The 24,147-nt window shown below is 36.8% G+C and overlaps 1 protein-coding gene across 5 annotated transcripts in view; it reads left to right on the forward strand.

Moving 5' to 3' along the window:
* The window catches only part of LOC126248410 (synapse-associated protein 1), a 339,042-nt gene extending 315,716 nt beyond the window's left edge, over positions 1-23,326 (forward strand). For 2 of the 5 annotated variants that reach the window (XM_049949366.1, XM_049949369.1), the window contains exons 8-9: positions 10,567-10,725; positions 21,332-23,326. In XM_049949366.1, coding sequence (XP_049805323.1) covers positions 10,567-10,725; positions 21,332-21,471 — 299 coding nt within the window. In that variant the 3' untranslated portion in view covers positions 21,472-23,326. Of the gene's footprint in view, positions 1-10,566; positions 10,726-16,629; positions 17,080-21,331 lie in introns of those variants that run through there. The other 3 variants (XM_049949367.1, XM_049949368.1, XM_049949370.1) reach the window with 3 other exon arrangements.
* Positions 23,327-24,147: the final 821 nt, after the last annotated feature.

Raw genomic sequence — 24,147 nt, forward strand, 5'->3', positions numbered from 1 at the left:
TTATTTCTGGTACCAAATATTTGCTTTATAATGTGCCTTAACATTTGAAATTGGTTTTCAGGTCATTCCTCTGTATGTGGGCAGTTTGTAGGCTTCAGGGAAATGGTTGTTAAGGCACCCTAAAATGTGTTGAAACCAGCCCAAGCAATAACTTAAACAAATTTTATGAGTCTGTAAAAAAATTTCATTAGTTGCCAAACATCAGGAATTTAGTGACCTCCATAAATTTTACCACAGCCTCTTGCTCCATACTAACAGTTGTTGCCGTATTTGTCAGCATATATTCTCTATTTTTTAGTTTACAATTGGCGAAGTTATAACTTCTAATTTTCGTTTCCACAAAACTGTGTATATGATAATTAGCATTAATCAGGTATAGGGCCATACACTATACACTCCTGATATTCCACCCCTCCCAGAGAGAGAGAGAGAGAGAGAGAGAGAGAGAGAGAGAGAGAGAGAGAGAGAGAGAGAGAGAGAGAGCTGGGGTGAGGCGAGTGTGTGTCCATATGCAAGTGCTTGAATTTATGATATTTTAATAAAAAGTAAAACTGTTACCAATATGAAGATTGTTCTGAACGCCACAGCACTTTACTAGGTGTGGTACTGTTGGGAATGGAATGCCATTGTCTTCCTCCAATCTCTGAACTGGCATACCCAGTGGTAGTTTTCACATAAACAAATTTCGTCAGGGGTGAAACAACAGATAAGTGATGGATGAAAATCCTAAGATTGACTGGGGATCAAACCCAAGACCTTTGTACTTGTAGTCTGGCACTTCAAACAGAGACTGTATAGCTTGGTGGGTCAGTGGTACATTAAAATAAAAAAGGCCAGTCAAGCTGTGTGGTGCCAAAGCTAAATACGGAATGACACTGATTAGTTCTAGAAACTGCAGTTTCTGTATCACCTGGGATTGCTGAATGTCCCTGTGGGTAGAATGGAAAGGTCAGTGTTCCTGAAGTGAAATTATGTAACACAAGCCTTATGATGAGTAAAGAAAGAGGAATACAGTGTTAAGACAAGTAATAAAAATATGTAACCAAACTGTGTGTTGGCAGGCACTGGTATACTGTGAATATTGGTGTTGCTTGCCTGTATCAGCTTACAAGAGACAACTGCAAAACACTACTAAATTAGTCATTGAATAAGAAAGCTATTGGTGCCAGATTTATAAGAGAGCAGAGTAGTTTTAGCAGATGTGGAGTAGGTACAGTGATGATGATGATGATGATGATGATGCACAATAATTACTGGACAAACCATGTCACTGGATTGAATTTACTTTGTTGTGAAGCCACAAAGAAAAGTATGTTCAGAGGCCAGACAGAACACCCACTTACAACATGTCATTAAACAAATGCAACCAAAGACCATAGTTGCTGGATGTCACAGCCAGGAGGTCTTTCTTCTTTCTTCTTGAAAAATACAAGTGTGTTGGAAGAAAAGGACTAGTGGATTGTTTTGGAAACCAGGACCAAGGATCACCATGAAAACAGTAAGACATGATAGGAAGTGGTGTTTACTCTCTCTCTCTCTCTCTCTCTTGATTTCATTTTTGCCCCCCCCCCCTCCCCTCCCCCACTGTTTCCTGTTATTATCTGTTGCTAAATATCTAAATACTTCCTCCCAATGAACAGTCACATTTACTGTTTAGTAAAATGTTCATAATCTTCATATCAGGTTATGAACTGGACCATTCATATAAAAATAGTGAACTTGACATAATATTGGCTCTGATGTTCCAGTGAGGCAGTATCTCCATTGTCCATTAGGCCCTCGGAGTTAAGGTGACAAGAGTTGTGTAGATGAGTTGTAAATTGATTTCTAGGAATTCTGCAAATAATGTACATTACAAAGATTTCGGAGTAACTTGGCTTATTGTCATGTTTACTACTTAAGAAGTTTGGTTGCACATCAAATTTACTGCACAGTGTCACAGTGGCAAATACCATCACAGTGCATGTTTACTTGGAGTCAGACAGATGAAGGTTCTCAAATTAGTGGCAACGGTAAGTTGCATGATGACAAATAATATCACACAGAAATGTACTTAGCTTACATGGAGATATTAACACAGTGTAAAAAGATAACTTAGAAGTGCTGCTTGATAGATGTTTAGGCACAAACTCAACTACGAACTTTAGTACATTCCAGACTAACTGCATTTTCTAGAAATCTTGCATAGGTCTTGTGCAAGTGCAAGTTGGTCCCAAACTGTGAAAAAATTTGTTGGCTTCAGACTATTTGAAGAACATACTATGATCACAAAAAGCACATAATCATTTGAAAAATGCCTAAGTTAGATTTTTCCATTTTGGATGAACTATAAATATTAACAGTAACTCGGTTTATGAACTATGTGACGGTTGAAGAACATGAAACAGTTTTACCCATCCATGTTAAAAACACCACATTTACAGGTACAAGCACCATATTGATAATTACAGTACATTATGCAGAATTATTAATTAATGGTTTAGTCAATTAGTGAATTATGTCAGCTTTTGCATAAAATCCAGGCCAACAAAAGTGTTATGATAAAGATTGGAATCCGAAAAGCACAGAGGCAAAATCTGCTGTAGCACATCCAGTGCTGGGAGCTGCAGCTGCAGCTGTAGCTGTGAACGAGGATGGTATGAGTGGATGATGGGGGAGGAAGTGGGGGGGGGGGGAAGCTTCAGAGAAAGGGAGCTGCAAAGTTAGCAAGTTCGTAATTGTGACATCTGCACTGTGTAGTACACTAGGCAAGTGGCCAGCTGGCTTCTGAGTTCTGCTGGGCTGGCAGCTAGCACACCCCGAATTGCTGACACAGAGCCTTTGCCATGTGCCAGAGTCCAAATTTTGTAAGCTGGCAGCAAGAATTCCATGTGAGCATTGTGTACTCTCAATGATGCCATATCTGTTGCACTGCCATGGCCCTGGGTGGTCACTTGGCTGCATCACAGCGAGTGGAGTCTGCCACAATAAACTAAGTGTGCATGGAGAGGGACCTAGTGCCCCCGGGGCAGGAGTTGGACGTGCTGCTGGAGAATACCAGCGAGAGACTCAGTGTGTAGAGCTGTTGCCCCACCATGGCCTTGAACCGGTGATGAATACGGGCAGTTCCGTGTAGTGATATTGCTTGGCACAGCCTTGGCATCCCGGTAGGGCTGTGAGACTAAGGATAAGCCCAGTAAAATTCGGTAGCGGTATGCTTGTTGCGCATGTGCACCTTTAACAGTTGTGTATCCTGAAATGCCACTGCCAGTGTGGAACTCTGCCTTGCACCTTACTGCACAAATTCATGCACTATCGCTCAGCTCGGTCAACTGTTTCAACAAGCTAACCTGACTTGCAATACTGCATTGACATTGTTGAATTACTACTATAACATCATCCTGTGCCTACCTGATCTCAGTGTTGCTGCAGTATACCATTCGGGCTCACAATAATATGCTCGTACATGGCTGGTTCACTACACTGTAGTATGTAGTTGGTCATGAGCGCTAGTGTTAGTTGTCTCAGAAATTAATTAGTTTCACTGAAACTGAAGTACATTACTGATAATTTGGACTGCCAGTCTTCCTGATGAGTGGTGTCATTATTTCTGTAAATGCAGATTAACTCTCACAAAAGTGACAGTCATAGTGTAGTAGAAAGTTCAATGATTTGTATATTTTGATTAACAAGATTTCCAGTAAAACTAGATACAGCACTGGAGTCAGCATACTGGAAAAAATGCCTTGAATAATGAATCCAACTGGGGAAAGAATAGTAAAGGTATTCAGATATTTCAGTACCTGCCACACGTATATTACTTGGAAAATATACATAAATTGAAAAATAAGTAAAGAGAACAAAAATTATTAGCAGGAGTGCGATAAGAACAGATAGGAGAGTTCAGCTGACTCTGTGTAAGCAAGGGTACTAAAAGTCCTCAGATTTCCTTCTTCCAAATTTGGGTATTGCGTTTCTGTTAGCTCAAGTCTCTTGTTCATGTAACTTACACTGTAAGCTGTGATTCGCACCATGAGAAGGAGCAGGATAAACAGATACTGTATCAAGAAAACATTTTACTCAACTGCATTACAAGGTTCACATGTTAGTATACGGCAGCAGATTATCTCCATGACACAATTAGCAGAGAATCTAATCTCCAGGGACAGATTCAGATAAAACTAATGACTGCATTTTAGGACACAATGACAAAGCCACAAACTGCAGCTCTGGAGGTGAAGAGACGTTAGACAGTCATAAAGAAATATCACCTCGAAACAAAAAAAATCAAATTAGGACTATGAAACTTGGTGATGATATTTGTCCTTCTCACATATTCAGTCTTCAGTCCACCACTTTTTTTCCTCTTGATGGCTGACTTGGTGGAAACCTTGGTTGTAGAAATCTATGTCTTGGCTGTTCAAGAAATGATCCACTTACAAAATTACCATCTCATCATACGTGGATGGTACTACGCAATGGGTTTGTCATCCTGGAAAACTGATAAAAGTCAGGAGAATATGAGAGGGTGAGCATGTGTGACTGTCATGTGCAGTATGAGTTGGGGCACTGTCATGGAGCAAAAACACCCCCTTGGACAGTCTCCTAACATGATACGTCATAACAGCTTCCCACATCCTTATCAAGGAATTTCCACAGCATTTGCCTGTGTTGATTTGCCCCTTGTGAACATAGGCTGTTGCACAACACCATGGCATCCCCTAAACACTCATCATAATCTTGCTTGAGGGATGGTTGTGAATCCACATGTTACTGCCGATTGCTTTACTCCTTGGTCTCATGGTCATTGTGATGTATCCAGTATTAATCCATGATGACTGCGATACTGAAAAAGTGATTTTGATTGGCCCAAGGCACCTCCCACAATTTAGTTGCTGCCTTGATGTTGTGGGCGTTTTCAATAGGTGTAAACAGTTACAGAACCCAGTAAGTAATGTTATTCATCATGTTCAAAATTTTGTGCAAAATGTCAAAAATTGATGAATGACCAATTTTCATTTTTTCCACTTTCACCTTGATTTTGATACGCTGATCTAAAGGTGACGGTATGTCCATGTCTCTTGAAATCCTCAGTTTGTCAAGGATTTTCACAAATGTCCTGCTACTTTCTTCTTTATCATTCAGACTTATTTGACCTCACTGTATGATGGTGCATCGTTGCTGTACAGATCCACCAACTCAGCATGAATTTTGCAGCAGTGTTCCCCTTCAAATGCAGAAAACAAATTACTGGACAGTACTCCCCTTTATCAGTGGACTGCAACATTTTGTTTGGGCTGCTGTAGCAAAGTGTTATGGTACTGTGCTGTGGGGATTTCAGTGTGTACTAGGACTGCAGAGAGATACCTACAAACAAACAAAAATTGTATATATAACTTTTTGTGTTAATTAGAAAGTTGAACAACACTCCAAAGAGTGCATTAATTCTTAGCTGTTTGAATGAGCTGTCACTGAATTGAATTTACTGAACATAATGTACTTAACAGCAATAATTTTCATTTATCTGACAACTTTTAAATAATCACAACGCAGTGCAAGTAACTTCGCATATGACATTTGGACTTGTAGGCTGTAAAGACCGTGAGACAATCCTGTAATTGTCCACCAAATTATGATTTCATCTGCCTTATCCCCATGGGATTGCAGCAGTAATTATCTTGTATGTTCTGAAATTAGATGCCATAACATGACCTGTCTCCTTTTCACTTTGTATCTTCTGACACAATAATCTTTGGATGCAATATGTGCATGTTTTGATGATGTATGTGGTTTTTCACAATTTCTTCAACTACCTTGATTGTGGGGACCTGTTCTTTAATTACAATTAAATGGCCTGGTACTTTCTGTCCGAAACCAGAACTGACATAAAAAGAAATCTTTTAATACCACTCATCAACTTTTAAATGTTGTATTCGTTGTTTCTCTCTCCTTTCTTTTTTTTTTATGTCTCTTTTACAAATATCACCAATATAATCTCCATCTCACTATGAGGCATGTCAACATCTCCCTGATGAAGACATATTCAGATGCAGAATCTTTTTTCACTTTCACTATTACTGTTGCTTAATTCATTATGTATATTTACAGTGTTATACAGTTGTACAAGAATTTTGTTCTGCTGAAGGAGTTTAATGTGATCAGATTGATAATTTTGTGCAGTATAGTGACATAAAACCAGAAATTAAGGATTGTATGAAAGGCTAGGGTTAACACGGACATTCTAGATAATCAGTGAAGTGTGTCAAATATTTTCAGATATCACATAGTGTAAATCTTCGTCAACATTTATGAGCTGTACCTATACTTACCAACAATCTGTGCAGATTTGTGTAGTAGTGAGAACTGTATGCTGTCTGTTAATGCATTGCTTGATGTAACAAACTGCATAGTGCTTAAAATTACACAGTACATTACTTGAATGAAATTATCTTCTTGTCTACATTTTCACAGCCAAATTTACATGCAATTTTGAAAGTCTGTAAGTGGTCAAAATTCCATTTTTTCATCAGAACAACTTGATTTATTTATATCTTGGTGTTTCTTATCTGATCAGTCATCCCACTGTAGATAGTATTCATAGATATGATTCATTATTGGGATACTTGTCAATTTCTTACACCTTCAGATTTAGCAGAGTGCCACATTCAGCTCTTAATGGTGATATTCTGGCAAATGTGTACAGTTTAGCATACAGCAGCTGTGTGCTTTGAAAAAGTTTCTTCATTGCTTGTTGCTGGGGCAAAATTTCACATTACGACATTACCATTATTCTCAGCTGAGAAGTAAACATTTTTTATACTGGTTTGATCCTTTTATTTATTGTACCAGAGCACTGTTCCATCAGCATTTCTGTAGTCTCCTGATCTTTCAGCGAAAAGTGTTTTGTCGTTAGAGTTCAGTTCGTCTCTGAAAAATTCTGGATTGTAACTCGTGTCCTGTTCTGGTCTTGATCACAATTAGCTTTCGCTAAAATAATTGTGTTTATTAGATATTAAGATTAAAAAATAATGTTGTAGATTACAGAAGTAAAAATAAAATTTCTAAGTTTTATGATGTAAGCATGTACACAGTTTCATGAGCTTTTCAATTTTAACATTTGTTTCAAACTTATTTCTATATCTCTCTACTGTAAAAGTGTCATCCCAGTGATTAATTTGCTGACAATGTGTCAGAACATATTTTACAACTGTATTGTATTTTTTGTTATCTACTTGTACTGAAGGTTATTTGGTGGGTTGTTAAAATATACTGACTCCTCATTGTAGATATGTGCAAGAATTCCTTTGCTGATTAAATTGCTTGCCTTCTCATGTGGGAATGAATTCTTGTCCATCATTGGGACTGTTGTTGCTGGATTTCATCCTCTAACCAGTATTGTTCCTCCATTTCAAAGCTGTGCACACAAAATCTGTCATATCATTCTATAGCAATCTTGCAGTTTGTGACAAACACTCAGGTGCTTTGTGTACTACACTATGGTAAAGCATTTAATTTGCAGAGTTGTTTTGATACATTTTTTTCTACAATACTGTATACAGTCATTAGCACTTTGTCTTTTAATTGTAAAGCCTTCCACAAAATAGTGATACCAAAATTGTATCTCGGTCCAACTGTCTCTTTTTCATTATTTTCTCACCAGTCAGGCTTGTTTGAAGGCTAGTGCAATGTTTAAATATGAAAAATCTTCCAGACTCTTTGGCATCTACTGTTTAAACCATTGCACTGTTTTATCAGTTATTTTCCAGCTTTAACTTTAGGAAGTAACATTCTCTTCAGAACAAAGAGACTGATGGAACAGTTTACTAGGTAACTATAGCTCCCGACTGAAACAAAAATCGGAAATAATAGTGTGCATGCAGTACACAATTTCTTCTTGTTTTTTGGAAGACAGCATAAAATCAGGTTACCATAGTTTAATACCGTGATGCATGTAATAAACTTTCAAATAGAAAGTTGTTTAGGCACTTTCTTCATACTAATTAAAGATTTAATGCCAAACAGTCATAATTTTTGTTCGTGTGCAATTAATGTTTATAAATGAAAGCAGTAACAATGAGGGAACAACAACAACAACAACAACAACATAGGTGTCATAAGAACTAGAAAGATTATAGATATTGTGGAACTGGAATGGCAGAGGAGTTATTAATGTGTCAGAGAAGTTTTTACCATAATGGTACATGCAGTTAGGCATTTCTACAAGACCATGACAAGAAATTCTTCTCTAGGAATTACTGGCACTCCTCCATAAAAGGCAATCATCAAACTATCAGAAATATGTAATTAGCTATCTGTAATATTATTAATTACTTTTGGAAATGGAAAGAAATGTTCCCAGCATAACTGACAGGTCTGAGGAAATACAGATCGTTGCTGGAACTCTTTTTCTGGCTGATTAACAAAGAAAGTGCCCTGCAATTAAAGGCAAGACTTACATGTCCCTTATGGTCACAGTTGCTCATGAATTTTGGCCTTAAAAACAGCAGCACCACCACCACCACCACCACCACCACCACCACCAACAACAACAACAACAACAATGACATTGTGATAGCAGTGACACACAATGCTGCACTTTGTAGTTCGGGAGAGAGAATGCGTTATTTACATTATATACAGTTCATTTTGCATAAAGGATTCAATCACTTAATTTCGCTTAGCACCATTCAGCGTGCACTGTTACTTCATGGGGTAATGCTAAAACACTGTACTAGGCTTCAAATACGCGCCTGACAATCCAGATACAGATTTTTCTGTAATTTCCCTAAACTGCTGAAGGAAATGTCTGGTATGGTTCCTTTGAAAAGAACACTGGCCCTATCTTTACCACTTCTCTCTCATGACCCCGTCGCTTGTATACTGTGTGAAACCCTAATGCTCCCTCTTCTTTCTGTGACTATTTGATTTGCCATTTGGTGAGAAGTGAAGCTGAAGGTGTGCTGTGGAAGCTGATCCCTCTCTGTGTTATATGAAAAATTACAAATTTTATGTAACTGAAGTGATTCTATATACCAAACAGAAAATCTTAGAGTTACTTAAAAAAAAAAATGTTTTTGGGTGTTGGTAGGAATAAGTTGTAAGCTGGTACACAATTCATTGTCACATTTCATGTTCATAACAGTTTGTTTCATTTAATATAATTTGGTTTTGTTATGTTAAATGCGCCACTACATTAAATGCTATATTGTACAAATCATACTGGCCATAAAACCAGGCCAAAACAAATACTGTGCACTAAATGAGAGGAAATGGTTCAACAAATCATTATTATGTCTACATAGAGCAGTCTTGGATACGATGGAATATGTAAAAATTGAGTTCATTTTATGTTCACACAAATGTAATTAATGAAAGAAATTGTAACAGTAATTTGACCAACAAAATGACATACAAATACCCTCCATGTGTCCTTGTTAGAACTTACACATGTCCAATCCGCAGCTCGTGGTCGTGCGGTAGTGTTCTCGCTTCCCACGCCCGGGTTTCCAGGTTCGATTCCCGGCGGGGTCAGGGATTTTCTCTGCCTCGTGATGACTGGGTGTTGTGTGATCTCCTTAGGTTAGGTTAGGTTTAAGTAGTTCTAAGTTCTAGGGGACTGATGACCATAGATGTTAAGTCCCATAGTGCTCAGAGCCATTTGAACACATGTCCAACACGTATGTAAGAACTGTGTTTTACAGATTTTCATCACAAAGAAGCATTTGCGTGTACAGATTTTACCACACACTTCTCCATCACCTTGTAATTCCTAATATTTTATATTGCTGGTGATGGTTTCCATGCATTTAAGAAGTTAATGTGTCAGTGACATGTCAGTCCCATGGCCATTATAACTTCCTTCCAGAGTTGACTGTATGTAAGAATTTATTCAAGTTTTATAACTGGTGCCATCAACCACCACCCTGTAATTTTGCTGTGGAACAAAAGTATTAGTCTCACTGAAAGATTTTTATTGTTCCTGTAATGTGAATTGCACCTTGAAATAAAAATATGATGTTTTAGTTACTCTCAGAGTGTAAACCTTTTCAACAGTTTTGTTTCATGATGCAAGGAAGTACATATGAAACTACACTGCCTTTTATCTTTTAGCCACTTGATTTTCCATCAGCAGTGTTGGGAAATATATTTTTCATTCTGTTTGCGTCATACCCTATGACACACTTCTGTGGATAATTGAAAGGGTGAGAAAAAGACAATTTTGTAGTCACAAACTGCTCACTTTATACATTATTCAGGAGAGTTTAGCTCATTTGAGTGCAGTTACCATTATGTAGACAGAAATAACTTGTAGAAATGCTGTGTAAATCATGATATCAGTGTTGTAGCTAGTAGTACAGAATAATATGCACTATTGGTAGGTAATGATACCTTTCCATATTTATTAGTTTTTTAATGTTGGAAACTAAGTAAAAGAGACTAGTAGTAGCTGTGAAATTGTATTAAGTGGCATGAATTTTAAGTTTTATTTTTACAGAGTGCATGTTTTCAGTGTTTGCTTGCACTGTTTCCATTATTCACCCCCATAATTTGCTGTGAATGTCGATGTTGGCTGTTTGTCTTATGTAGCAAAACCCCAACCCCATGAAGTACCTGTTGCGGAACAAGCACCTGCAGACAGCCCCTCCCACGAGTTTGTGTCAGACACATTCCAGGCAAGTTCCAGGGACTTAGAGGAGGTTCGAGAGGGTATGAAAAAACTCGGTATGGATCCTGACAAAAGGAATGGTAAGTAAAATAACTGAGCAGACCTATTCTGTGGATAGTTGTATAGTGTAGATTAATCTTTGTTGTGCAGCTTTCACAGAATAGTATATTTGTGCATTTTGCATATTGCCAGTGTTCACAGTGTAAATTTTTTCTTCTGATAAATATCATGTATCATATTCCCAATTTTTCGTGCCAGGAAATAGTTGATATTTTATTGGTTTAAGTATATATTTAACTGATCAATTTAATGGAAAGAATGCTGAACAACTGGTGTAATGAGCAGTAGGAACGCATATAACCAAGGCATTGAACAGTATAGATTGCGCAAGAGTGTGTGCGACTGTGGTAATTCAGATGAGAATTGTTTGATGACTTCCTAGTTGTTAAATAATGTTTTGTATCTCAGTTTACCGTAACTGACATGAGATGGACTTTGCTTTTTAGTATACCACTTCAGAGGGCCAGTGGGTTGGGGGAGGGGGGAGAGGACATTTTATACAAGAACTAACTGGCAAATGTGATCTGTGTTTGTCTGGTACTGCTAGTACTATCCCACTTTCGAGAGAGTAAGGTTTGACATTTCTTACTAAGTTTGCATGAATGATTGCTTGCTGTTTTTGTGCATGGCTTTGGAATGTTGTGATCATATATTTACAGTCCTGCGCATATATGAAGTAGTATTGTCCAACATCGCTTAAAATTTCTGAAGACTAACACTGCTTATTTTATCACATTCTGTCTCCATTTTTATATGTCATGTACGTTTTTAAATACCGAGTAATGGGCTGCTGAAGTTTTGTAAGCATTTTGAAACAAAATAGAGCATGCAATGGAAATATGGCATAGTTAAGCTTTTGCTGCTATTCCCAACCTAGATATGAGGACCATCAGTTTATTTCCTGTGTATTGAAGTACTGACTGACTGTGGCTTTCCATGACCATATTCCATCAAAATGTCTGACAAATAGTGAATGTTGTAACGTGTGAAACAGAAATGATCTTGCAATAATATTTGTGAAGAGAATGCTAGGTGGTAGTGAAGTAGGTCAGAAATCAGTAATGGCACTGAAAGCAGAGTTACTTCTAGCTTATCATTTGTATGAATGATTAATATTTCTACTGTTTATGAAAACTGTCTCATCAAGCTGAACTTCTGGTTCCATTGCTTGGGAAATTAAGTAAATCAGTTAAAAGTTCCCAATTAGTTTGTACAGTTCTGGGGACTGCACTTGATCGATAAGAGAGATGGTTCAGAACACACCTGCACACAGTATTCAGGAATATTGCATATGGAATCTAGATCAGAAGTTAAATGGTGTCTGAGAACTATCTGAAAATCTGATTTGGAAGGTGCTTCAAGAAGCTTCTCAATTAACTCTCAAAAATATGCAAGGGAGTCCCATCCTCCTCCTCCTCCTCCTCCTCCTCTCCTCTCCTCTCCATTCCCATGCATCCCCCCCCTCCCCTCCCAAATTTTTTGTCTGCGAGAATCTTGACATCAAATGTTCATTACACTCTGAGGATTGTGTTTTTATGGAAGCAAAAAAAGATGGTTATTGAAAGTAAAAGTCCTTATATATTTATTTTGTCAACAAAGTAAGTACTATAGGATACTTGTAGTTTGACTACTGGGATCAGGAGTGTATAATTTTGCTTGGTGATATGTGATCTCTTGTCTCCCAACCTGCCTGGCCTGCCCCTCACACCCTTCCTTTTTCGTATGCTTTTGACAAGGTGAGAGGCATAAACACACAGTACTTTGGGAAACTATGGTGCATAAATAATTTTAGAGAGCTTCATGATAAAACAAAATAGTAATAGCCCTCTCTCTCTAAAACACTGTTTAATATATGTTTTAATATTTTATTACCAACAAGCATGGCCTCCCAACTTTGCAGAGAAGCAGGTAGAGTGTGACAGTCTCAGCAGAAAGGCAAAATAATTTCTAGTATTAGACCAAGGTATTTGTGTGTCCAGAGAAATAGAAGAAAGGTACTTTAAAGGTTTCAGATGGAAGAAGTTGCATTCAGATATCACACTAAAAGAAGGGAACCTGAATGTACATCTTGCCCCATCCCGCTCGCTTTTATTCAGGACCCTGAGTGACAGTTCCACGTGATCTTCAAAAAAGTCTCTTCAGCTTTGTGCTTCTGTCCTTCAGGGCAAAAGAACTCCTTGTTTGAAGTGTTGAAATTCTCTCTCTCTCTCTCTCTCTCTCTCTCTCTCTCTCTCTCTGTGTGTCTCTGTCTCTATTGTCCTCTCTCATAACTATTATGTTTTTTTCTAGCTGCATTTGGTTTTAGTTTATTTTAAAATCATAATTTGTTGTGTAGATTTTGTAAACATAGATTTTTTTCACTTAGTCTGACACAGATAATATATTGACTCACAAAGTTCATTACAGTCAAGGGAGACCACAAAGTAGAACTTAAGTGTGGAATTCAGGGTTAGTTCAGTTTTATTTGCATCTGTACTTGTGTGTACCTGTTCACATTCCTAGGACACACAGCTGAATAGCAAGAATTACTTATGTACCATCTTAATGAGGTAAGTAAATACTATTTCAGAGTTGGTCTTTATAATGTGAGTTGAGAGTTAAGTTTCAAAAAATGGTACTTCCTCCTAAATGTGTAAACTATTTGTGATAAGTTTAGTTAACAGAAAGTATTAATAAGTCTTTTATGGATGAGACGTAAATATTTGAAAGTAATGCAAAAATGCATGTAATTTGTGCAGAAACATGATCACCTCTTCCACCTGTGTTCCCATTCCATATGAAATGAAACTGGAATATATTACCTGTAAATACAAGAGTTTCATTTTTTAATGAACTGTCTTTAATGGAGAAATATAACTAACTTGTTTGACATCATGTGTGGTAAACATGGTGCACAGTTTCAGCAGTCTAGTCATTTTAGTGTGTGTGTGTGTGTGTGTGTGTGTGTGTGTGTGTGTGTGTGTGTGTGTGCGTGTGCACGCGTGCTACGCATATACATGATCACCACTTACAGCCAGTAGCAATGAGATTTTTCTTATCAGTTAAAACTATTTAGGGAACACATTCATGAGCCCTTCTTCAAGAGTATGGAACCGTTCCTTTGTAGACATGGTTTTCTAATTTAATTAAAAATATTGAATGGTTAAATAGCAATGCTTCAAAGAAGAATTAATGTAAGCTCAGTTGCTGCTAGTACAGCTTCCTTGAAAATATTCATATCCATAAATGCAACTGTTCAGTTAATAGTACACTTCCTCAGCTGGCATATAAATTTGTACTATAAGGGTATACAGACAAGGGTGGCATAGTGGTTCAAACAACTGGCTTGTATTCGTGAGCAGCGGGGTGCCTCAACGAACTGTTTCACAAGTTTTTTATGATATTACTACAGCATTTAAAGTGAATGGTATGATGGTTCCTTGAAATGATAACTAAATTCCTTACTCATCCTTATTGAACTGTGATTGTCCAATCCATTTCAAAAGTAATACAAAGTTAGCTAATTTATGTGGTGCACACTGTTAAGTGCACTGTGGCAACTGTTTTGTGGTGACACATTTGTTCTGTTATCGGCCATGTGAAGCTGACTTACATTATTTGCTTTTTGTGAATTACAAATAATACACTAGTGTGACATTTACAATTAATAAAAACAAATGCAGAATATAAGAATGTGAGAATGTAATTTAAGTAAATTCAAGTAGGTTTTATTTCAACAGAAATTTATCTGTTCTTTTGGATCATGGCTAAATTGAAAGTAGTTACCTTCTACTTAGCTACTTAATAACACCCTCTGAAATGTTCGACGCAAAACAGTTACAAATTTCTATCACACTAAGATGGAAAAAGAAAACAATATGGTGTCCATATTACATACCTCAGACTCACTTTCCTGTGTGTTAGTAATGGAACTTTGGCAGGCAGGCTTCTGCTGGAGTGCTTTAGCACAGATCATTATTAGGCACTGGACGGTTTGTTGATGATGTTGGCTGTTGCGTAGCTCCCATCTTGTCAGTGAGATATTAGCATCTATGAGCAGAGGCTGTTGTGATCCTGACTGCAACTGGGACATATTGTACCACACATGTCTCAACAGTGATTATGGTTGTGTTCCTTTCTAAAAGAATTCCAGAGTAATACCTAGTGTGCAGAACTTGCAAATTCAGTGTCATGTTAAGGTGTCTTATGTCCTGTGTTATGCATTATGCCACTGACACAACAAATAAAAAATAAAATGTGGAGGACCCAAGTACACTTTTTTTGGGGGGGGGGGTGTATTTCCTGACAAAAAGCTGTTATACATGTCATTGTTCTGCTCATTTATCAATGCTCTTTATTTCCTTTGACAAAATGAATTCACAACTACTCCTGCTGTTCCGTACATATGGCCATAGCAGGATTCATGTAAAAAGATATAGTAGTCCTCAGAAAATATAGCAGTCATCAATCTAGAGGCGTGCTTCAACGCTGCAAAGTTGTATGGAACATGGCTGTAATGGGAGTGAAAGGTGTTGCCTTCTTCTGACCAGAACACCAGTTTAATCCATCCCCCTGCCCTTGCCAATTTTTACGGGGGCTATAAAAGATTAATACATCACTTGAAGTACTGGGAGAATTTATTTGGTTAGTATTATATATATATATATAATCTCAAGATATTAAGTTCCGGGTTCCCGGGTTCGATTCCCGGCGGTGTCAGGGATTTTCTCTGCCTCGTGATGACTGGGTGTTGTGTGATGTCCTTAGGTTAGTTAGGTTTAAGTAGTTCTGAGTTCTAGGGGACTGTTGACCAAAGTTGTTAAGTCCCATTGTGCTCAGAGCCATTTGAACCATTTGATGTTAAGTTCCATTAAAAAATAATATTGCTGCCAAACAACTGAAATACAAATCTCCAGCCCACCTGACTGACAAAGCACACACCACAAAATATAATTAAACAAATGTTATTGGTAAGAAATGGGATACCTTATTTCGGACGAAGACTTCAATACTTAAGAAGAAATACGTCAATTCTCACTTATTTTTATTTTCTCACATTGTCACAAACATAATTTGACTTTCTGTGCAACTAACTTAGCTAATTTGATTATAAATTCACAGAATTTCTTTGTGTTACTTTCAGTTACAATTGATGTGACTGTACTGTACCTGAACCAAATGATTTGTTTACTATTGGACATGTGTGTGGCTGCCATAGTGTTGTGATACTAACCAAATACTGATTATTAATGTTGATTGATAAGATTGCTGTTGGTCTTCTCGATCATTTTTCATTTAAGTGAATACTCTCTTTGGGTCAGTATGATACAAGGGCATCATGGTTATGCCATGTAACTCACTGATGCAACTACTAAATGCTAGCCAGTGTCCAAAGTAATTTTAGATAAGATAGTTCAGAAATTTACAGAATCCTTTGAGCTCTTTTATCTTATCCCAGAAACCATATTGTTTGTTTCCATGAATAAATGTTGGTTGTACAGTCATTTGAGTTTTCAATACTCTAGAGTTAGAGACAGAGCTTCATCATTAGGCAAAAATATAAAATAAAATGGAAAAAACTATAATATCTTTTGCCATATGTTTCTCACCACAGAAATGGATAGTTGTTACAACCGATCTGTATAGCTTCAACTATTTCTTTTAATAATTTGGTCTTGTGTAACTCTTGTGCACAAGTAATTCTAAATGTAACATGTATATTCATTTAAAAATGTGTGTTCATGGAACTCATGAAGTTGGGCTCATAGCTTTATATGCATACCATAATTGTGAGAATGTGCTGTTACTTCTCAATTCTCAGATGTGCTGGTAAGTGCTGGTCTCATGGTGTTCCATTTATTGTATGTAATAAACTCTGTTAGTATAAAAATTACGAAGTTTTCAGTCCAGAGGGTGAGGCTTCCTGTTTGCTCTTTTTTCTACAGCCTAAGAAGAAGGAGAAAAGCATGGAACACACGGCCTTCCCCATTTCCTGTAAAGTCTCCTGCCACTTTGATGCCACTTGAGTCTAATTTTCATACATTAGTTAATGTAATAGTTTACCTCAATGAGCATGGCTGTGTCACAATATTAACAATTATTTAAATGCATGCTCGCATTTGCACTGTGGAAATAATTTTCTAGACGCACCTTTTTGATTCTCTAATGCTCAAAGCCAGACTTACATTGGATTTTGGTTGCATTTTCTTATTATGTGTGAAATGGAGACAGAACTGATTAATGAGAGATTAAACAAATAGCTATGCCGTGAAACTAACAGAAGTAAAATGTGTTATGCTGACTGCTGGGTCTCTGCAAAATTCTGTAATGTAAATGGCTGTGGCTCTTACTGTTGGCTTGAAGGAAAAAAATAAAGGTTTATAGGTCTGACTTGAGGATAACCTATGACATAATAATATATATCTCTAACCCTGAAATGACTGATCAAATATATTTCATGTATTCAAATAAGACTGTGAAGCTGATTAATATAACTGAATACGCCATTCTTTTTTGACATGATGTTTCATGCATTGGAATTATATGTTTATTTTTATTCTATTGTTTTGTGACCTTTTGATGAATTACAGTTCTAGAGAAGATGGAACACCACTCAATTTCAAAGTGAAGTTGCAAGCAGGGAACAGAACACACTAAATACTATAATGAACTGTCAAAGATTATATTTTAGGAAACATAATGCCTATTTAACAATCATTTTTGTGTGTAGTATGTGGCATAGAGCCAGTGAGCATTAGCAAGTAAAAGGGAAGTGCATTGTTTTATGAATAGGGCAGAAGGTCAAAAGAGGCGGAGTTTAGAGGATTATGGGGGAAGGACGGTGCAGTGTAAATGTGGAGGCGGCTTTAACAAGAACTTCATATATTTACGAAAATGTAATTGACAGAAACTATGATTGGCTTATAATGTTTCATGAAGATTAAGTGTAAAAACCACTTAGGTATCCTATGTGCACTGCTGATGAAGTTTCTGCCTAAGTCATTGGGATAATGGACTGGGTTACTGTAAACTGAGATTACTGTGCCCTTTAAATGTGGCAAGAAACCAAAGGGTAACAACAGTGAGAACATTTAAATATTTTTTGCCAGTATTGTCAGAGGCTTGTACCATCAATTAAGTAGGTTAATAACAAAAAACATCACTTTTGTTGCTGTGGTTCCATAAACGTAAGTGGGCTAATGTTACCCACAGTTGGGACTGCTTCAACCTACTTACTCATTTCTTCATGGAAGAGTAGTACTATGATGTTGGGACAAAGTAAATTCAATGAATGTCACTGGAATTGAATTTGGGAGCATGAGGGGAAAAATAAATTGCCAAAGGTAAGCACATGGGAATTGAATTTACTAAGAGAGTGATACAGTAAATATAAAAGTGTAGTATATTTCGTTAGGTGACTAATTCATTTTTAACTTTTTTGTTACACTGTGGTAAGTATTTGCAAAGAGATCATATCATATGTTAAGGGTACTGTACAGTAAGGCTATGAGCCTTATTGCACGCATTACTTGAGTTCTGGTACTTGAAAATAGCCAAATTGTGTTATTCTTGTGGGACCGATAATTCGTATCAAATTCTCCCAAGGATAAAATGGTTTGCCCTTTTCTTCTGGCAATTTGCAGTAGGACTTCAACTTCCCCATAGAGTTCACTTTAGCACCCTCATCGCTCATGTCTTTCCAGTTCTCAAATATTCTTATTAGTTGTATAAAACTGTAGCATACTGCCCAACTAATAATTTATCTTTCAATGTTTTGTGGTGCTGGACATCAACTTGCACATCAGAGAAACTTTCAGATTTGCCAACAGATTCTAGCACCACTTCATCTTCATTTTGGGGTTGCTTTGGCCTGGGCTAAAGTAACCCCATATTTTGCAAAAATGTGCACCATTTTAAAGAACTGGTAAATATGTTTACTAATAGAATTTCACACAAACGACCATTTCTCGTCTTATTACCTAATGCTGACAGCATGCAAAATTACTCAGCATATTTTTAACGTAACTGATGTTAACCTTCCAGGCAGAAGTTACTGGGGTGTAATTGGTGTTAAATATTTTATGAACAATATTGTGTCCAGTACTGCCAACTCTGTATCACTTCATAGAACTCACAACCTTGTAGATCACTCTTCACGTGCTGTAAATGTATATTACCTTGATTGCTCCATACTGATGATGTAATTTTAGTGGGGGAAAATTTTTAAAAAAATTGCCCATAAAGGGCCAAAGTAACCCCAGCTTACGGTACCCTGTGTTCAGTGGCTGTTAGTCAACTTAGGTGATTGCTATTAATGTACATGTAAATTTTTTAATGAACAAGTTTGTGTAAGAGATGGAAGATTGCGTGCAGCATAGTTTTTGGGTGACATTGTGCCTGTAGACAATTTTGCATTTGTTATCAGTGTTCAAATTGGTGGTGCATTGAACATGTGGGGTATAGAATGGGACTCTACTTATCAGAGAATGTAATTACCAAATGGGCATAATACAGATGGACTAGGACAATATACATGATGCATAGATCCTGGAATATAACTAGGGATAGTGTGGATGGTTTTATTTTGAGAAACCAGTGTAATCCACAATGTTGAAGAATAGGGTTACTGGGTTTAAGCCTAGTAAGATACTGTATTTTCAAGAGTGTACCTGGTGTCCTTCCTTATCTCATGCCAAAGATACAAAGTTCATTGTTGTTCACAGTCCCAGTCATACTTTCACAGTGAAGTGTAGTAATCCAGTGTACATGCTGAAAGATTTAGTGTTTTTTGCACAAGGGTACTACCCTCACTACTGGCCCATTTATAGATTTGTGAAATGAATTTATCCATTCCTTCTCATTTTAGTCTAACGCAGAGGCTGTATCACATTGCCTTCTATTTTTAAAATTCTATGTTCTCTTGTGTAGCATAAAGTGTTCCTTGACCACAGTTTACAGTGCATGTATAAGTTCATATCTCAACACTATGTACTGAAACACGTGACTAAGGTTGTGAATAGGCTCTCCACAAAACTCACAGCATTGATCAATGTTGCAACTATAGCTATTTGTCATATCTGTGAGACAACTGTTTCCCTGTGTTACAAACACAGGAATTTTCTTCAGCAAGTAGACTTATTATGTTGCCAGTTGGTCAATTATCTTTATTTGCTTCAGATCTTAGGTCAGCTCCTGTTTGTGGGATTAAAATATGTCTTTAATGCTCATCCGGATAGCCTTCTTTTGCTATTTTACTATCTTTATCACAATTTTTGCTTCATATTCTCAGTGTTACCCTCTTTTAACTTCTGTCAGCTGATGTTCTCGTGCAGTTAACCACATCTGTGTATTTTCCTTAAATGATACCCATGCGTTATTCCTACCCTGTCAATACATTTTGGGCATATTTTAAAAGGTGAGTGCATTGTTGTGTTCCATACTAGGAAATTGTGTTAAGACAAATCCTTTCAGTCTCTTGGCACTTGAAAAAGTAGTAAGGGCAAAAGTGAAAGTTCGTCACAGTTTTTAGTGGGTGCTGTTTATCCCTTGCAATTTCATGTTTGTAAGGTGAATAATGGTGTTTCTTCAGCAGTTTTTGTTATCCAATTCTCAGTTTACCATTTTCCTTCTGTTACTTTCTTCATTACGCCAGTGGCCTTGCCACAGTGGTAGCAGTGGTTCCCATCAGATCACCGAAGTTATGCGCTGTTGGGCTTGACAAGCAGTTCGATGGGTGACCATCCGAGTCTGCCAAGCGCTGTTGGCAAGTGGGGTGTACACAGCCCTTGTGAGGCCAGTTGAGGAGCTTCTTCATTGAGGAGTAGTGGCTCTGGTCATAAAAACTGACAACGGCGGGGGGTGTGGTGTGCTGACCACATGCCCCTCAGTATCAACATCCAGTGATGCCTATTGGCAGAGGATGACACAGCGGTGGGTGCAGTTGGGCCTTACGAGGCCTGTTCAGATGGAGTTTTTGTTCATTGCTTAATTTTAGTTAATTTTATTTAAGTTAATGGGATAATTCAGTGTTACATAAATTGTAGGCTTAAGTACTTAAATATTTGTACTTTTTATCAGTTTATTTAGTTACTTTTTGAAGTCCAAAGTAGTTCTGGCTGGATTAGACTGTGCTTAAAGCTGCGCACAAGACAGGTATTTTTTACTTTCAAAATTATGAAGCAGTTTGAGACAATAGTGGTGGTGCAGAGAAATTGTGAAAACGGAGTATTCTTTGTTTACATCCGGATAGTTTTTACTTGAGCAATTTATAAAATGAGCAGCTTACTGTAGCAGTCATAGATGAAAGTTGTGATCGTATGTAGATAAATGGAAAGTAACTACTTTTCATGCCAGAATTGTAATGTACTTACACATTTTTGGAAACCAATACAGTGCAGATGTGACGTAGTTAAGCTGCAGATCTCGTGCTGAGGTAAATAGCAAGAGTAGAATTTAAAGAACTTTGACAGGAAATTATTTCCAACTACTGGTGCACGTTATTTCGTTTTAGAGATTTTTGTTCACACCATACGTCATTCAAGTTAATTTTATCCTTTCCTCTCCAATTCCATTCTCCCATCTGTATCCTTTAGATGTTTAGCTTTCTGTTGTCATTATGCTTCCTCCGTATCTGTCTCTCTCCTCCAGAAGAAGAGTGGGAGAAAGAGCTAGAAGCAGAACTACAAGATTATGAAGTGGTTGCAGATGGAGACAGTCAACAAGACTCAAACTGGGAGAATCAAATTGAGGAGATGCTGGATGCTGAGGATACAACTGATCTGAAATAGCTGACAACTTGTAACAGTAGGCTGACGTACATTTATGACCAGTTGCAGCTTATTTTTGGGTATACCTAAGGGCTTCATGAAATGGCCTTCTTTCATTGTAAAAGAGATTACTGCTAGCCTAAAAATATTTTATTTGTTCTGGATGTCAGCTTCAGAATTCGCCAAATATTTTATTAATCATAAAGGAAAAATGTCAATTTTCAAGTTACCGTGTTCTATAAAACATACCAGAGAATGACTATAAAATATCAAATTAAAAATAGTGTTAATGCACATTAATAAATAAATAGCTGAATTAATTTTCTAAAATAAATGAGATTTCCTTTCATTGGGTGATATAGAAGGATAAATTACTACATTTTGTTGAAATACTGGAAATAAAGTAATTTGATTTATTTATGTAAAAAAATCTTTTAAAAATTGTGTTCCATAAATTAATATTATTTAGTGTTGCTATAAATTGTATATGAGTGTATGTACATACTTCAGAATATGTGAAAAGTTGTATATGAGAACTGTACAGTTTGTGATCAAGTGTCTGTTTGTGATTAATTTCAGCATTTTATAACAAAAAGTTGTTACAACCAATTATTTTTTGTGTAGCAGGAATTAACTGTCATAAAATTACAAAATTTTGTATTTCGATTAATAAGTGTGCTTACATGTTGTACCAGAGAATATAAAAGTTGATGGGTCGAGTGGAGTAGAATTTGTTAGAGTGCAATAACCACTTTCTGCCTATAAATATTTCACTTGATCAAAACTGTTGATATATATCTGTGTGTCTGTAGTGTAACTGTTTCAGAGGTGTGCGTCATTATTAAAACTCTTCTTCAAATATGAAACCATTCTGAAATGACCTGACTTGCCATTTTGTCGTCACCTTTCACACAAACATTCCACTTGCAGTGGTCAGTTCTATTGTTTAATAAGTTCTCCCCAGAATGATTTAAATTTGTCTTCAACATAAACATTTAATGAAGAATAGAAAATGCGAATATACCATTGTCTAGTCTTCTGAATAGATTTTCAAACAAGATTTCTTCATAATCTGTAGTTTATCATCCAGTTTTTTTTTCCCCAAAAATGTTCTGCAAACCAATACAGATGGTGACTCCCCTTGATACTAACCTCCACAGAAGAGTGAAATTCATTCATCATACTTATTGATTCCCTGACAAAAGTAAAGTAGCTCTGCCCTTGAAGAATGTTGCAGGTATTGCTTTGTAGAAGACTTACTGCAGGTTTATGTTACTGAAAGTTCCTATGTCACTGTTGTAATTTCTATAATAACTTTTTATATTTTAATGATAATAATTACTTCATTAATTTTAAATGTTCTTATTTTGTCTTATTATTATGTGGTTTTCTCTTCTTGTTTGTTTCACTGAGAGGCACTGTGTGTGTGTGTGTGTGTGTGTGTGTGTGTGTGTGTGTGTGCATAAGTGCTTGGTTGCATGCGTGCAGGTTCCATACCGGATTTGGATGAATGTTGGTTTGATTCTTCATGACTTCAGGAGTGGCTGAGAAATATTTGTATTTGCACAAGTGAAGACTGTGTTGGGGTATAAGTTAAAATATGTTTATTAAGAATGAGTTAATGTAACCAGCCTGAGTGAATAACAATTAACTATGATGCATACATTCTTCCAAGTTATTTCAAGATCTTCTTGTTTAAAAAGAAATAGACAATATAAGTAGCCACTGGGATTCCTAACCACCTTCATAATGTACCTTTTCATCTGTTGGATGTTAAGAAATATAGTGTATGTATAACAGATAAATGTGCAAGTAGGTGAAAACAAATGTAATTAATGGTTACAATATACTGAAATATATTGTGTGTTTCCCTGGCTGACTGTTGTTTTTTCCAACCACTTACCTGCATCACTTGTTACAATACCTGGTCTAGTTTTTTCAAACGCAAAATTCTATAAATGTAATATAAATTCCCCGGCTCATTTAGAACAAGAAACTGATTATGTACAGCAATTAAGACACATTGGTGCAAAGCCGTGCTGACCTATCTTAAAAGACTGTGAAAGTGAAACTAAAAAATTTGTTGTTTTTACAAATGCGTAATTAAGGACAACGGGATTCTGATAACTGGGCAATATATGATGTTGCTATTACACAGTTTATATTTTTAAGCACAAAGAGGTAGATCTGTGCTGTTACATCATAGACAAGTTTTGAGTGTAAGTTGCATAAGCTTAAAGGTCCTGGCAGATTAAAACAGTGTGCCTTTTATGGGTAATACTCTTACTGGCTGAGCTACCCAGGCATGACTCACTACCCTCATTCGAAGTTCTGCTTACACCAGTACTTATCACTTACCTTACATACATAACTGTAGCTCACCAGTAGGGGCTTCACCACATGGTTTTAAAATGCCAGGAAGTTTCAGAATGTGTAGGCACACTGTTACAGAGGTGATCATAATACAACAAAGGCTCCAAAAATTATCTGGACATTTGTATCTGGCACATTAAAAGAACAAATAACATACTTAATTTTTATTAATTTTGGTCTGTAAACTGACCATGCAAAGTGATACATCAACCCTCGAGCGGTCATGCTGTTTTACATAACAAGAGTTGGTGTGGGGCACAGTTTTTACATGTGTAAAAATTAGTTGTCTTCATGTTACCAAGGTAAGTGTGTATGTGCAAAATC

The sequence above is a fragment of the Schistocerca nitens genome, chromosome 3 (assembly GCF_023898315.1).
Source record: "Schistocerca nitens isolate TAMUIC-IGC-003100 chromosome 3, iqSchNite1.1, whole genome shotgun sequence".
Taxonomy (NCBI): domain Eukaryota; kingdom Metazoa; phylum Arthropoda; class Insecta; order Orthoptera; family Acrididae; genus Schistocerca; species Schistocerca nitens.